A 16701-nucleotide genomic window follows, 5' to 3' on the forward strand; every position below is an offset into this window, starting at 1 on the left:
CTATTCACCGTATCATTTGTTATAAGATCATATTTAGAACCGGTTCTGCAAATAAAAGCCCAAAGTTATAACACTGTCTCATTGTAATTAAACAAATACACCGTTTTCGAAAACACTAAAGAAATCTGCTCTTACGACGTCATAAGCAGGGGGTGATCAGTAATCATTTAATAACTCTTAATCGAATAGATTCTTAACAAACGAATGCACATATCTTCCATTCGCACCCAGAGCTTTTGAACAGAAATATCTAATTTAATTCATGTTTTTCAAGCAAAATGGTTTTCAGCAAAATTCTCGTTATTTGCCGTAGACTGAGGCCGTTTAGTGTCTTTTTTAGTGGTCATGGACTTTAATACTGTTTGTGGTATCGATTCATAAACTTGAAGTGGATATTACAAACTGTATCATTTAATGAAAACCACTTGGAAAATACCGGATTATGATATTTTAAATAAAACGTAATGAATTAAAAGTAATCAGTGTATGTTTATTTTTAGAATTTTGTCGAAAAAACGTCCGTAGAAGTATGCAATATAATGACATATCTGGGATACGGAGATGAAATCAGACGGAAAAGAATTTTGAAGTACAGGGAGAGGGATAGTATACTAAATTCAATAAGTGCAAAAAACGCCTCTGTTATCACAGCTGGAAGCAAGGCTGAGGGGCTGACCTGCTGGTTTGAAAGCGACATTGACAATATATTCGTAGAGAAAGATGTCCTCTGTGTGGAAGCTGGAGTCGATTTACACACAATACCAGACGACATAGAAGTATACAGGATGGACACACATGTATATCCAGGGCACTGCAGGTTGTCGTTGGAGAGACAAGCTTATAAACGTTTAGATATAATTCAGAATGCTCTGTGTGATGACGGACAAGGAAACGCTATACTTAGCAGTGGTTTATTTGTTGAAGAATTTGCAAAATTTTCATCAACCGGAGTCCCACTGGTACGTGCGGGCCCGTCATTACCGATAACATTAGGAGGGATTGCACATGTGGACTATGTGCACGCAATTAGGTGTCAATGTCCTTGCATCCTGCAGCGTTGGGCTGAACGACCTCGACATTGGCCGGCCCCGGATGTTGTCCAAAAAGTCGTTTCTTTGGGATCTTTTGTTACCCCGGTAGGGTTTAAAGGTAGTGAGTACACATTCTTTGAGTGGAGGATTTGCTTTAACACGGGTGAAACAGAACTCGTTAACAATCTTAGTGTTACTCAGACAAAAGTGTATGTTATTTTGAAAATGATTATACGAGATGTATTAAATCCAAAAGAGAAAGAAATAACATCTTACGTGCTGAAAAATATAATATTTTGGCAAGCTGAACGCAATTCACACGCAATGTTTCAAGAAAGACATTTGATCCACTGGTTACATGACGCACTGGGAACACTCCGAACTGCAATATTCTCTACACAGCTGCCATACTACATGATTCCCGAGCGAAATCTGATGGCGGGGTGTGGATTGCAGGAGGAACAGCGGCGTAAATGGGTGGCAGATATTACGGAAATGCTTGAGGAAGGTCCGAGGATGATACTGAGATTGCCGAAGATACGACAGGCCATTATCTGTCACCCAGAGCCGCTGCTGTGGTTCAGCAGGAGAAGGATGGAGCTGGAGATGCTGGGGCTGGAGTGGTTTAACAGAGCCGCGAAATGTAGTGATGAGAACGGGGTGTGTGATTTCTCAGATTTCATCCTGCAGGAGATAGGCAGACGCATGAGCGAGATAGATATAGAGGTCCGTCTACGGATGTATATGGAAGGCAATATTGTAAATGACCGCGTTGACATTATCAGCAGAATTCTTATGTAGTCCTGAATGAGATTTCATTTAATCAAGGATGTTGCAGCTGACATTAGTTGCTCCAGACCGTTTTATTTTAATGGCTCATAGTACATTAGAAAATATTATCATTCAAACATATTTATTTGTACAAATACTGTTCAACATTAGAGTAAGGACCTATTTTCGGTGTGCTGTTATTATTATATCTAAACAGTGACATAGTTGACATAGGATTTGTTGTTTGTCCCCTTTTCCAGTGATAACATACAGCATTAGAACACGAAACCAACTTAATTCCCTCCATTTCTGGAAGCCATACTGGCTCAAATATGAGACCCATAACGAAAGTGTATTGTTTAAATACTTTGTTTTTGTTCCACTCTCAACTTAATTTGAATCAACATTTTACAACACGGAAGAAAATTCATTAAGCAATAATTAAAGGGACGTTTTATTGTTTAAAAAAAAAGGCAAAATAACAAAAAAGTCAAATATTTTTTTAAAGTGTATAGTACTTTCAAAAAAGCGAAACAAACTTCACGACTTAGAAACATTTTCTTTCTTTGTTTCGCATTCTTTTTTACTTAGTTACGACTATTTCAAATATTACGTAATTCTAATCGAATTCATTTAATGCTATATTTCAAAACTACTCAAATCTGTCAACAAGTCCCTTTAAACGAAAGCTAAAATTAAAAGCTCTAAATTTCAATTGAACAAATGTGACTCATAAAATTATCATAATTTCAATGCATATTGATAGAAAATATTGATTATTCATGTTGTCATTGTTTGAAAATAACATGCACAGAAATTCCAGTTTTAGCTTTTTTTCTTTAAACAGTCAGCAAAAAATTAAATAACCTCGGTGTATATAAAAATTATTTGCACTATAAGTTGTGCAGTTCAAAGTATCCATTGTGAACGTTTGTTTATGACATTGGCCACTCCAGATCCAAGATGCACTGGCATAAACCGTAGCCGGTACTTGGTCTTTTATCAAGTTTCGAAGTCTAACCTGATCTATATTTCATATTCTAGGTAAACAAGACAGAAGCTATTATATCGTTTTTTAATTTTTCCATGCAAGAACTCCATATCTGGACGAGGAAAGGTAAAATGTAGCTTGCATTAAACTTGAAAATTATAATCTTACACGTATTGTTTTAATTCTGTACTTTGCTATGTAACGTAGTGTATCGGCCAATGATGTATCGATATTTAACCAATAGAATTAGTTTTTGAAATGCATGCCATATTGTTTTTATCGGCATGAAAACAATAGCAATTGGAAAGTATTTCTTGTTTTTCTTTAAGATGTGCATTTCTTGATTTTGTTGGCTACTGGTCTCAATACTTATTCAAAACATAGTGCGTAATTTATTTACTTATCAAACAACATTTAAAATTACGTTCATTTTAAGGTATAGATACAAATTAACTAATTATATGTACAAATGTAGTACACGCTGATTGAATTTTTTAGTCACTGATAAATAACGTATTTTCATGTTGTTGGTGTTGTTTCAATTTTATATAAGGTACCTATGCATGTATGGTAATTACACGGAGTTAAAGTCGGACGCTATTCGATTTTGTATTCTTGTCAGATGGATTTTTACCACACAATATGCAATACCAAGCTATTCTTTTCTTAAAAATGTTTCAGTATTTCAAAAGTTGGTCTTGATTTTCTGTGTTTAAGTATCGCAAAATGATAACATGTCCATGTGTAAACGCTTACGGCAAAACTTGACTTAAACGCCAATTCAAACTCTAACGCGTTGCCTTTCCTAAATATATACACTGCACACGACTGATAACGTCCCGACATGCTTCAGCTGCGATACAGAATGTAAAAGAACATTTAAAGGTAAAGATAATAATACTTTCCGTGAAAATTAAACTTGATTTGATTAATATGCGTTTTCGAGGCAGTTTGTCAAAATAGCTTTTTTCAAGTTTTTTTTATATTGTTTGATAAATTCTTAATTGTCATACTTAGAGTACTGTTCAATCATTTCCGAGTTTTTTTTTATGACATATATAACATATAAAGGTGAGTCTGTGTAGGTGAGTATACATATATATATATATATATATATATATATATATATATATATATATATATATATATATATATATATACCCGTAATATGCTAGCTTTTAATTTCAAATTTGAAACAAACCATGACGGTCGGTATTTTAACAATACATTATGTGTATGTTCTATGCTTGTGCAAAAGCTAGACTAGAGCTGTTTTAATATTCTTCTGGCAAATGATCTTAACGAATCATTCTAAGTTGATGTGTTTTATCGACGTTTTAACATGATACCAAGCTCGCCTACCTTAACTAAATACAATTATTTATGCTGTAGCTTCTGATTGTATTTGTACTTTAAAATTAAAAAAATGCATGTGGATATTTGAAGTGTTCACATATGTCTTCTAACGTATCAGGTAGCTCGTGGCAATAATGCAGATGTAAGCTTTGTTTTCTACGTTATGGCGCTAGCTGGCACTGATACTGCTGTACTTGCGTCGCATATAACTCTGAAATTATAACTGCTGGAGGGATGAATCTGTACAAATGAAGATATATTAAACATCATTTGATATTGTGAATCTACGAATTTCATTGCATTTCCAGTTATAACAGAAACGAAATGATGGAACGTCCGTGTTATATGGACACTTATCCAGATCATTGATATTGGTTACTGTATTACATTTTATTTGTGTGCATCTAGTTGACCCAGTCGGACGGCGTTGCCATATCGCTTGCAATGCGTGCTTAAATCTTTACGATCGACGTGAATATGTAAAAAAAACACTGACAAAGTAATCAATTAATTGGTTTTCTATGGCGATAACACCGTGTCCTTACAGTGTCCTCACGGGTTCCACGTTCCGTTCTAAGTCATCATGACGTCTCGCACGCAAGAAGTTGCCATAGCGCGCACACGATGTGCTCAAGACATGTAGTCGCTGTAGAGCGTCCTCACGGAGCTCAAGAAGATACCCTTATCGTTGCTACGGCGCTTAAATATGGGAATTTTTCATCATGATTGAATTGTTAATATGGCTACTAAAGTTATTTTTTACTATGTGGCCTAGTTTTGGGCATTCGTCACCTGATTCAAACTCGGTCTAGATAATAACATTCTAACCAAGTTTCATCAAGAGAGTTTATGAAAATTGCGGCCTCTAGAGTAGTATTAAAGTTGTTCTAAGATTTGACCCGTCACCTTATTATTGGACGCACGTGATGTAGATTCAAATGCATTTATACTGTCAAAATAAACATTTTGACCAAGCTTCAAGAATAAGTAACAAATAAGGCTACTAGCGTGGTATTAAGGTTTTTCCAAGTTTCGATCTGGTGATATAGTTTGACACGCACGTGACCCAGATTCGAACTGGATCTAAATATGTTTATGGCAAAGACCTATAAAATTCATTCTATAGATCTGTGGTTTAAGGTAACATTCTGGCGTAGTTTCATCAAGATTGGTTGAACAACGTGGCCTCGAGAGTTGTAACCAAGTACAAGCTGATAACAGACGACAGTCGATACACGACGACTGACGCCCGACACAGGGTGACCACAAGAGCTCACCATGAGCACCATGACAAAATAAACAAATACTTTTTGATATTTCTTTTTATTATTATTTTTGTTCAGTGGCATCACATATTTTATTAAAAATTCTATAAACAATAATTTAACATCACATACATATGTCAAAGTCAATTTGCATAAAATAATATACATACAAGTAGAGAAACTATGGACGGATTGATGAGAGGTTATATCGAGAGGTCAAAGTCCCTAAATGCAAGTGCAAATACTAAGATCAATAGATGTCACACTGTGAGTGAAACACAATGTTACAGATAAAATACCCATCAATACCAATAAAATTCTCAATCAAAAATACACGTAAACTCACTAAGTATTATAAATTGTTTGTATTATGGGCAAATTTAAATGTAATAGGTATTGAGCAGTACACACCATTATGTGAAGCTGTTTTTATAATTCATTTTTCCTTATTTTTAGAAATTAAAGAAGTATCTATTTATTCACATGTATGACATAATGGAATATTCATTGTAAAGACTATGTTACATGAAAAAATTTTTAATTGCAGTTTTTAATCTTTAAAAATAAGGCACAAACAACGTTAAATACACAAAATGAAATATCAAAGAAATAATCATGCTGCCCCTAATAGTTTTATTAACTTACTGTTTTTACTAGATACTGGTATATGGTCCTAAGATGAAGTCATTAACAGTAAATTTCTGACTTTAAAAAGCAAAACTTATCTAAAGAGAAACTGTCTTGATTATTGGACGAGAACTTACAAAGCCTATAAAAAATAAATATGCTATGTTTATTACAGTCGAAGACATATTAAGTTATACGTATTGATTTTATCACCCATTTGAATAGGTCCAAGTTTAAAAATATCTATTTTGCTCAGGTGAGCTAAAAATTCAAATGTTCAAACGAAATATTCAAATGTTTATTTTTAAGTTAAAACTATTTCAAGACCTCTACTGAAAAACGAAATAAATTAAGAAACATTTTTTAAAGTAAACCTTTCATGTAAGTTTTCGATATGGAGCTTTGTAATTAACCCTTTCCAGTTGAGAAGCAAAGTGAAAATGGCAGACTGTTCAGGTTTTATGCTTCTTGCTGATCATCAGTATCTAAGCATTGGAAATAAAGTCTTTGATACTTAAATTTAGTTAGAAATGTCTGTAATTTAATCTGATTTTCACAAGGACTACACACGAATCAAAATGCACTTCTGAGAGATAACCGGTTAAGATTGATTTTGGTCTGTATCAGGAGGCAGGTCATCTTCCAGATGCGTTTCCTCTCGCTCAGGTTGGGTTGGCTCTGACGCAGACTGGTTCTGTAGCTGGCTCGATAGACTGGTGTTGATTATCTTCAGCAGTGAGTCCATCTGACACACATATCAAAGATTGAACACATTGACCAACATGGAATATATTGTTAGGTAAAATTGTGCAAACTTGGTAAGTTACTTTTATTTATTTTAGATAAGCTGAGTCAAAAGAATTAGGCTAAACGATATAAAAAACTGCTCAACTTGTATATAACAGAATATCTGTGTACCTGTTTGTCACGGCTGGGTGGCGGGGCCATGGAGCGCAGCTGTAGTACCGTCAGCTGACCCTCACTGTCTCCAACCAACAGACACTGAAATGTGAACACAAGAGGTACAATGGCAATGGAACTCATATTAAGTCTTTACCACTGATGTTCACTTTGAAGCGTTAACAGTCCTTAAGAAATTCAAAATATACTGAATACCTTTCCTACTAGAACTTGTCGCAGCCTAAATTCCTTTATTTACAATCATCTACACAAAGTCATTTAACTATGAAGTATAAGTGACATGCCGACAGTAATTTAAAAAAAGTTGAAAACTAAATTGTGCCACTACAAGTTCCTTTGTTTCCATTTCATTTACACTCAACATTCAACTATAAAAGCTTGAGCAAGAGCTGCCCACACAGCAGTTTAAGAAGAATTGTAAACACAAGATTTGGGGCGTAAGTACTGATGGACAGACAAGTGCAATGCTTTATGCCTAAAACTAGGAAAAGCCATAGAATTCCTACTTAGTTACTGTTTTTGTTGTTTGTTTCTTTAATGTGATTTTCTGCAGAATATTTTTTTTCTGTTTTGGAATGATTAACATTATTACAAGGTTTAGTTATAGGATAAACTTGAATGATATTCAACAGTTTCAGTCTTTCCCTTGGTAAGCTGGTTCACAAGTACTATGTGGACATACTTGTCTCAGTAAATGAGAACTCCCCTGCTTCAATTAGGTAAGCTGGTTCACAAGTACTATATGGACATACTTGTCTCAGTAAATGAGAACTGCCCTGCTTTAATTAGGTAAGCTGGTTCATAAGTACTATTTGGACATACCTATGTCAGTAAATGACAACTCCCCTGCTTTAATTAGGTAAGCTGGCTCACAAGTACTATATGGACATACTTGTCTCAGTAAAAATGAGAACTCCCCTTCTTTAATTAGGTAAGCTGGTTCACAAGTACTATATGGACATACTTGTCTCAGTAAATGAGAACTCCCCTGCTTTAATTAGGTAAGCTGATTCACAAGTACTATTTGGACATACTTGTCTCAGTAAATGAGAACTGCCCTGCTTTAATTAGGTAAGCTGGTTCACAAGTACTATTTGGACATACCTATGTCAGTAAATGACAACTCCCCTGCTTTAATTAGGTAAGCTGGTTCACAAGTACTATATGGACATACTTGTCTAAGTAAATGAGAACTCCCCTGCTTTAATTAGGTAAGCTGGTTCACAAGTACTATGTGGACATACTTGTCTCAGTAAATGAGAACTCCCCTGCTTTAATTAGGTAAGCTGGTTCACAAGTACTATATGGACATACTTGTCTCAGTAAATGAGAACTCCCCTGCTTGAATTAGGTAAGCTGGTTCACAAGTACTATGTGGACATACATATGTCAGTAAATGAGAACTCCACTGCTTTAATTAGGTAAGCTGGTTCACAAGTACTATGTGGACATACTTGTCTCAGTAAATGAGAACTCCCCTGCTTTAATTAGGTAAGCTGGTTCACAAGTACTATATGGACATACTTGTCTCAGTAAATGAGAACTCCACTGCTTGAATTAGGTAAGCTGGTTCACAAGTACTAAGTGGAAATACTTATGCCAGTAAATGAGATCTCCACTGCTTGAATTAGGCAAGCTGGTTCACAAGTACTATGTGGACATACATATGTCAGTAAATGAGAACTACCCTGCTTGAATTAGGTAAGCTGGTTCACAAGTACTTTGTGGGCATACTTATCTCAGTAAATGAGAACTCCCCTGCTTGAATAAGGTAAGCTGGTTCCCAAGTACTGTGTGGACATACTTATGTCAGTAAATGAGAACTCCCCTGCTTGAATAAGGTAAGCTGGTTCACAAGTACTATGTGGACATACATATGTCAGTAAATGAGAACTCCCCTGCTTTAATTAGGTAAGCTGATTCACAAGTACTATGTGGACATACTTATGTCAGTTAATGAGTACTCCCCTGCTTTAATTAGGTAAGCTGATTCACAAGTACTTTGTGGACATACTTATCTCAGTAAATGAGAACTCCCCTGCTTGAATAAGGTAAGCTTGTTCACAAGTACTGTGTGGACATACTTATGTCAGTAAATGAGAACTCCACTGCTTTAATTGGGTAAGCTAGTTCACAAGTACTATGTGGACATACTTATGTTAGTAAATGAGAACTCCACTGCTTTAATTGGGCAAGCTAGTTCACAAGTACTATGTGGACATACTTATGTTAGTAAATGAGAACTCCCCTGCTTTAATTGGGTAAGCTAGTTCACAAGTACTATGTGGACATACTTATGTTAGTAAATGAGAACTCCACTGCTTTAATTGGGCAAGCTAGTTCACAAGTACTATGTGGACATACTTATGTCAGTAAATGAGAACTCCACTGCTTGAATTAGGTAAGCTGGTTCACAAGTACTATGTGGACATACTTATGTCAGTAAATGAGAAGTCCCCTGCTTTAATTAGGTAAGCTGGTTCACAAGTACTATGTGGACATACTTATGCTAGTAAATGAGAACTCCACTGCTTTAATTAGATAAGCTGGTTCACAAGTACTATGTGGACATACATATGTCAGTAAATGAGAACTCCCCTGCTTTAATTAGGTAAGCTCGTTCACAAGTACTATGTTGACAAACTTGTCGCAGTAAATGAGATCTCCACTGCTGTAATTAGGTAAGCTGGTTCACAAGTACTATGTGGACATACTTATGTCAGTAAATGAGAACTCCACTGCTTTCATTAGGTAAGCTGGTTCACAAGTACTATGTGGACATACTTGTCTCAGTAAATGAGAACTCCACTGCTTTAATTAGGTAAGCTGGTTCACAAGTACTATGTGGACATTCTTGTCTCAGTAAATGAGAACTCCCCTGCTTTAATTAGGTAAGCAGGTTCACAAGTATTGTGTGGACATACTTGTCTCAGTAAATGAGAACTCCACTGCTGTAATTAGGTAAGGTGGTTCACAAGTACTATGTGGACATACTTCTGTAAGAAAATGAGAACTCCACTGCTTTAATTAGGTAAGCTGGTTCACAAGTACTATGTGAACATACTTGTCTCAGTAAATGAGAACTCCACTGCTTTAATTAGGTAAGCTGGTTCACAAGTACTGTTTGGACATACTTGTCTCAGTAAATGAGAACTCCACTGCTGTAATTAGGTAAGCTGGTTCACAAGTACTATGTGGACATACTTATGTTAGTAAATGAGAACTCCCCTGCTTGAATTAGGTAAGCTGGTTCACAAGTACTTTGTGGGCATACTTATCTCAGTAAATGAGAACTCCCCTGCTTGAATTAGGTCGCAGAAATAATATATTGACCAATAAGCACACAAGTTATGTGGCTGGGCCAGTCATAGAACCTGTGATTCTCTGATTCTCTACCAGATGCACTCCAAGATAAACTTAGTGCAGTATATTTAACTGCCCACATTATTACTAAAGATGTATAATGACTAACTTATACAGTAATGCCAAAAAATTCATTTGTGAATAAATGATATACCTTTGAGTGATATCTCCGAGTAATTCAGAAACTAGTTTAACAATAAACTTTAACCTGACTTATTTGCATATATGCCAATATCTCATTATACAAAGGCCCTAAATTTCACAAAGTGGAAGTAGAGTTACCAAGCTATACTGAGGTCATTTCAATGTGGAGAATGCTACTTCAATAGTGAATGCAATTCTTCAAGCCATTCCTGAGAAACTTGCTTACTGCAAATTTTAACCTGCCTATATAGAGCATATGTTAATATCTAATTGTAAAATGGCCACTAATTTTGAGCAATTTCAAACCTGAGTTACCAAACAAGCCTTTCTGTTAATTGATCAGAAAATTTGGTACATCTAAGAATTTTGACACTCTTCATTGGCCTAGGCCCAAGAGTATGTCATTTTCAAGGTGTAAATGACGTAAAGTGATGTGGGGTGTGTTGAAAGTATTCACAGATAACATTATTGCAAAGCTTTGTAGTTAGCATTTTTTGTTGTTACATGTAAGTGTCATTGAGGGTATACCTAGAGTTCACCTTGTACCCAAGGAAGAAATGCCAATGGAACCATAACCTAATGGACAGGCAAATTGGCATGTGTAGATCCAGAGAGCATAAACATCCTTGTAAGTTTGAATGTTGTTAAGTTGAAAAGTGTTTAAGTACTTTTTGGAGTATTTCATTTCTATAAATAAATGGAAAGACAAATGTCCATAGTAAATCCAGAATACCTGGAGAGGGACGAGGTATAAATACAAATGAACAAAAACACAGAAAGATACTGACGTCTGAGTTCTTTGAGAAGGACACACTAGTCTGTCTGGCTCCTGAAGATGGCTCCATGATAATGATGGGATCCAGGCTGAAATGGGAAGAAAAGAGGACAATATTTTTTAGTCGTGTACTGGGAAAACTGGACTTAATGCATGTGCCTTAAGTGTTGACAAGATTATCAGTTTTAGACATTTTCTCCTTTATAATAAATTCAATAAAAGTGGAAAGAGTCATCCCTGATAAGCCTGTGTGGACTGTACAGTCTTACCTGAGGAATCTATTTACATGTATGCATTAAGCCCCGTTTTCCCAGATCATTGCTCTTTTGAATTATTAGCAGCATACTCGCAATATTGAAATTTTTACATAATATTTCCTTAGTCAGCATTATTGCTACATGGAGACTTCTTAAAGTGCATAGATGCTTTATGGTCCATGACATCTAAATGCATAAGCAGCTAGACTTACGTGCTGGTGTTAAGATCCCACACCTCCACAGAGCCCTCGTTCACACTCGCAAACACCGTCGAGGAATTAGGCGACCATGCAATATCATACACTGGTTTCTGGGGAATGAAATACAAACATGGTTAAGCTTTTTATGAGTAAGTGTATAGTAACTAACCTCACAAACATGGATGAAACATATTGTGACCAGCTTTAGTATGTCATACACACTTTAAAAAATTCATGGCAATTGTTTGTGGTAAATAAAGGTAACCATAAAGACATTTTCACAGAAATGTTGACAAATAAAGCCCCGTTCTTGGAAGACAGGGATGCTTTAAAAAGTATTAATTACAAAATATATTTCTACAAACTCTCAAATATTCATGGTAAATTCATAAAAACAACATAAGATAATAATACAACTAGGCTTCTCATTATTTGCAACTAAAAGTGTCGGTAACTCACAAATGATAAGCTTTAAATTTGACGCAGAAAAATGTTAGTCATAAACATAAATAAAACACAAACAAGAACATACAGTAGAGGAAAAGAAGTTGAGAATGGGCCGGACTTTGTCCTGGTGCCATAATCTGATACTCCAGTCAGCACTGCAGCTCAAAAACACATCTGGAGCAAATGGCGACCACTTGATCTTGTAGACAGGGCCCTGGAAGAAGGGAGTAAGACATCAGATATGACCATGAACTGAATACTTTTTTTTGGCTATCAGTCAGATCATTTGGTGACCATGTAAAATGATAATAAATCTGAAATACTAATAATAATTTTATAACAAAATGCACTGTTACAATTGTGGAATAGTTGGTAATAGTAAAACTTTAAGTATATGTTTGTAATCAACTGTTTTATAACAATAAGGTTACAATCACAAAATCATTTATATATCCTAAAAGTATATTTAGTATAAATTTGGCCTATGATGAGTAATAACTAAAAATGTGCTCCAAGAAATTAAAACTTACTTACAAACACAGAAAGAAAGTTTACGACAGAATTGGACTTTGTTATACATCCATATACTTACAGTGTGGCCAAAGTAGCTTTCAAGGAACTGCTCATTATAAGAACAAGAACATTTGTGTATGTGACCGTCCTCTGTACCTGCAAGGTAGCTGAAAAAGGAGTAACATACCTATGCATAAAAATTGTGATCAAAATTTATTTTTCAAAGTCATATGCCATGTATGAATAATGTTACCTAATAGCACTAAGACACTTTGCTTACAACAAAGTGAAACAAAATCTAAACCAATCTGATAGTAATTGGATCCAGGCTGCAATGGTAAGAGGACGACATTTTTTAGCAGTTGTCTAAAATTTAATTGGTTTAGCTAATAGAGGCTTCAAAAAAAATATTAAATTAAAAAAATGCATAATGTTTTAGGTTTCAGGAAATGTTGAATAATATAATTGTGAAGCCAACTCACATATTAAATCTACATTTAAAGCAGCTATCAGAAAATTCATTAACATAATAAAAATACATTTATGGAAATCTCCACCATTGATAGAGACTTAAGAAAGAACATGAAATGATTCGGTTCAAAAGTTCCAATGTGATACCCTTATTTGACATAATTATTACTGGTGCTAATTATGTTTTAAAATACCATAATGCACAACAAAGAAAGGGGCCAGACATGAACATGTACCTACACTTCATGCATGCATGAGCAAATACTCCAAGTGCCATGCGACCTTGACATTGAAGCCAGCAACATGGTTGTTACATGCGACACTTGGTCTTCATTTGAAGATCACAAGTGCTTTTTTATTTTCAAATCCTATATGTATAGCTATGTTCATGGCTTGACATGAAATGTCTCACACCAACTAACACGCACACCAACGGTAATATAATATGCCCTTCAGCCATTATGGGGGTATACAAAAATTGAATCAAACCAGGAATTTAAAATATATTACTCACATGTTTGAGTCATGTGGGTTGAAGTCAAAACACAAACCACCAGCATGTCTTGAGATAAACGCTTCCCCCTTCTTCTCCTTCTTTCCTCCCATCCGGGTTGGTATCTTCTTCAATCTCATTAAATCTACAGCACCAAAACAGACAGCATTTGCACTAATGAGATATACTATAACCATGAAAAATGTAAGGTAAATGGCAAAAGACCAGAATAATGAAGTAGGAGCCTAAGAATACCCCCCCCCCCCCCCCAAATGCTCATCTTCCTACTCCCTGATGAGTTTGTCACATTGCATCAAGTCATTTTTGAGGATAAACAGAAAGAAACAAGAAACCGTCGGAGACGGGTGATGCTCCCCAAAGTTTTTTTTTGTCACAATATTGCACTATATATTCAGAAAAAAGGAAACGTCTTGAGGGGCATAACTTTGGACAAAATAATACGATGGATGGTTTAGCAACTTGAAAATTTCAAAGGGCCATAACTCTCTAAATAAATCATCTAACCAGAACCCACAAATAACATGCGCATCTCCTCAAGGTAGTTAAGCTTCCCATAAGGCTTCATTGAATTCCAGTCAGTAGTTGGGGAGAAATAGTCTGGACAGGAATTGCACTATATGTACAGTTTATAGAAAATTTCAAAGGACCATAACTCTGTGAAAAATCATCTGACTAGAACCTGCTGATAATATGCACATGTCCTCTTGGTAGTGAAGCTTCCCATAAAGTTTCATTGAATTCCGGTCATTAGTTGCTGAGAAATAACCCGGACAACAATTGTGCACGGAAGGATGGACACACGTACAGACGAAGCGGCAACTATATGCTCCCCCAAAAAAATTTGGGAGAGCATAAAAATTAAATCATAAATGAGCTGAGCTCTGGGAAAATGGGGTTTAATGCATGTGGTGTCCCAGATTAGCCTGTGCAGTCTTCAGGGACAACACTTTCAGAGGGGGTAATCAAGTGACAAACAAGATGGCGACGTCCATGCCGAGGCAAGTATTTTTAGTTGTTTTATACCCTTTACTACTTGTATTATTATTTTTAATTCCGCTCACTTTCCAGCCATATTAGAAAGAAAGTTACTGGCTTTTATTTCAAAGTAATATTCGCTCTATATCTCAACTTTACTCGGTGCACAATTTCTTAGCGGGATGACCTAATTAGGGCTCCACTAAGAAAATTTGCACCGAGTAAAGTCGAGATATAAAGCGAATTAAAATACGAAGTAAACAAACGCTAATCACCTTCTTACTGATATGGCTGGAAAGTGAGCATCATTTAAAAAATAAACAGAAGTTATTTAATGTTTTAAAATGGCGAAAAATAACTGTCTCGGTATGGACGTCGCCATCTTGTCTATCACGTGATTACCCCTTCTGACTTTAAGCCAAGACTGGATTTTTTTTAGAAGAGACTTCCTTGAAGCAAACAATTCCATCCCTGTGTATCCCTGATTGGTTATGTGTACTGCACAGGCTAATCTGGGACAACACCTTTTACACATGCATTAAGCCCTGTTTTTTCAGAGCTTACTCATATACCAGTATTCTACCTTTAAAAAGATATCTCAAGCATTCAAATTATTTTCCAATAAACAATAATAACACCAGACCAACTCACCATAGCTCTCAAATCCCTTCCTGATGGACCATTGGCAGACCCGCCCATCGGTGGATATTGACACCAGCACCTCTGCAGTCTCGTCTCCGGTACCCCGCTCCTTCTCGATCCACTTGAGTTGCCACACAGGAGCCGTGTTCTTGCCAGGAGCCAGGCTGCAAGGGAAAGACTCTTGAAAACTCTTTATGTATGTGCGTAAAGTGTTGCCCAGATTAGCCTGTGCACTCTGCACATATCTTTTATAGCCTTATTATTCAATTAAAAACTTGTGGCTTTGAATAACCAAATTACAAACAGCTGTCCCAATAGTTATATATATTAAGGCTAAACAAGAGCACCGCATAACGGGTGCCAACGCTCGGCTGCGGGTGCAGTTTTGAATGAATGAAAGCTTGTCAGATTTTTTTTTTTAAGAGGTCACAGTGACCTTGACCTTTGACCTAGTGACCCCCAAATGGGTGTGGCGTGTAGAACTCATTAAGGTGCATCTACATAAATTATTACGTTTCAATTTGCAGGTGGAAGCACTTTAATTTTAGAACAAAATGTCAAGGTTTGAGCACGACGCGGACGTCGGACGACACGACGAGCTGGCTATGACAATACCTCGGGTTTTCTCAAAAACAGCCGAGCTAAAAATCTGGCCATTTCTTCATATAAAGTTCACAAGTGAGTGTACATACAAATTGTCGAGAATGGGCTCATCACTGGTCTGTCTCACATTGTAGACAGCTACACCACCATCATAAAGGCCGACCTAATGACAAACAACAGTACTTTAGCCGGGTTGAGCCAATGGGTCTAACAAAATATGCGCCAGCGTATAATATCAGCCTGCACAGTAACAGTCTGGTCAAGAACTAACCTTGTCCTCTGTTAAGTCATGCAAGGTTTCATAGCCAATGTGCAGCCTGATGTGAAACTGCATTGGTGGCCTATGAAAAACAAGAGCACCGCCTTGCGGGTGCAGGCCGCTCATCTATTTTCTTTTTAAAGGTGAAAGGACTCTCATTTTCAATCACAAAGGAGGGAGGGGTGGAGTGAAGAGGGGTGTATAGTGTGGGTGTGTGGACATTTATTACATTATTTTCCAAAAATGCGGAAAAAAAAAAAAAAATCGGGGGGGGGGGGGGGGGGGGAGGATTCTTGGGTGCAAAGGTTGGATGGTATTTCAAACATTAAATAATAAAAATAATTTTTTGTGTTTTTTACCGTTTCAAAAAAACAAAATTGGGGTGGGTGGGGTGGGGGGTGGGGTATAGTGTGAGGGTGTAGTGGTCATTTGTGAGATGATCTAAAAAAAAAATAAAAAAAAATAAAAAAAATAGGGGGTGGGGGGGAGGGGGGGAGGGGGGGGGAGGGCACGGGGGATGGTTTGGGTGGAGTCTATTGTGGTTTGTCAGGTAAGAGTAGTTTTGTCAAAGTATCA

The 16701-nt window shown here is 36.4% G+C and overlaps 1 protein-coding gene across 2 annotated transcripts in view; it reads right to left on the minus strand.

The window, feature by feature from the left end:
- Window positions 1-5456: 5456 nt before the first annotated feature.
- Window positions 5457-16701, minus strand: part of LOC127850206 (dynein axonemal intermediate chain 4-like) — a 37452-nt gene continuing 26207 nt past the window's right edge. For both annotated transcript variants that reach the window (XM_052383068.1, XM_052383067.1), the window contains 9 exons: window positions 15956-16029; window positions 15273-15427; window positions 13647-13770; window positions 12741-12828; window positions 12234-12362; window positions 11714-11811; window positions 11258-11333; window positions 6960-7043; window positions 5457-6786 (listed from right to left, as the gene is read on the minus strand). In XM_052383068.1, coding sequence (XP_052239028.1) covers window positions 6643-6786; window positions 6960-7043; window positions 11258-11333; window positions 11714-11811; window positions 12234-12362; window positions 12741-12828; window positions 13647-13770; window positions 15273-15427; window positions 15956-16029 — 972 coding nt within the window. In that variant the 3' untranslated portion in view covers window positions 5457-6642. The remainder of the gene's footprint in view (window positions 6787-6959; window positions 7044-11257; window positions 11334-11713; window positions 11812-12233; window positions 12363-12740; window positions 12829-13646; window positions 13771-15272; window positions 15428-15955; window positions 16030-16701) is intronic.

The sequence above is a fragment of the Dreissena polymorpha genome, chromosome 11, assembly GCF_020536995.1.
Source record: "Dreissena polymorpha isolate Duluth1 chromosome 11, UMN_Dpol_1.0, whole genome shotgun sequence".
NCBI lineage: Eukaryota > Metazoa > Mollusca > Bivalvia > Myida > Dreissenidae > Dreissena > Dreissena polymorpha.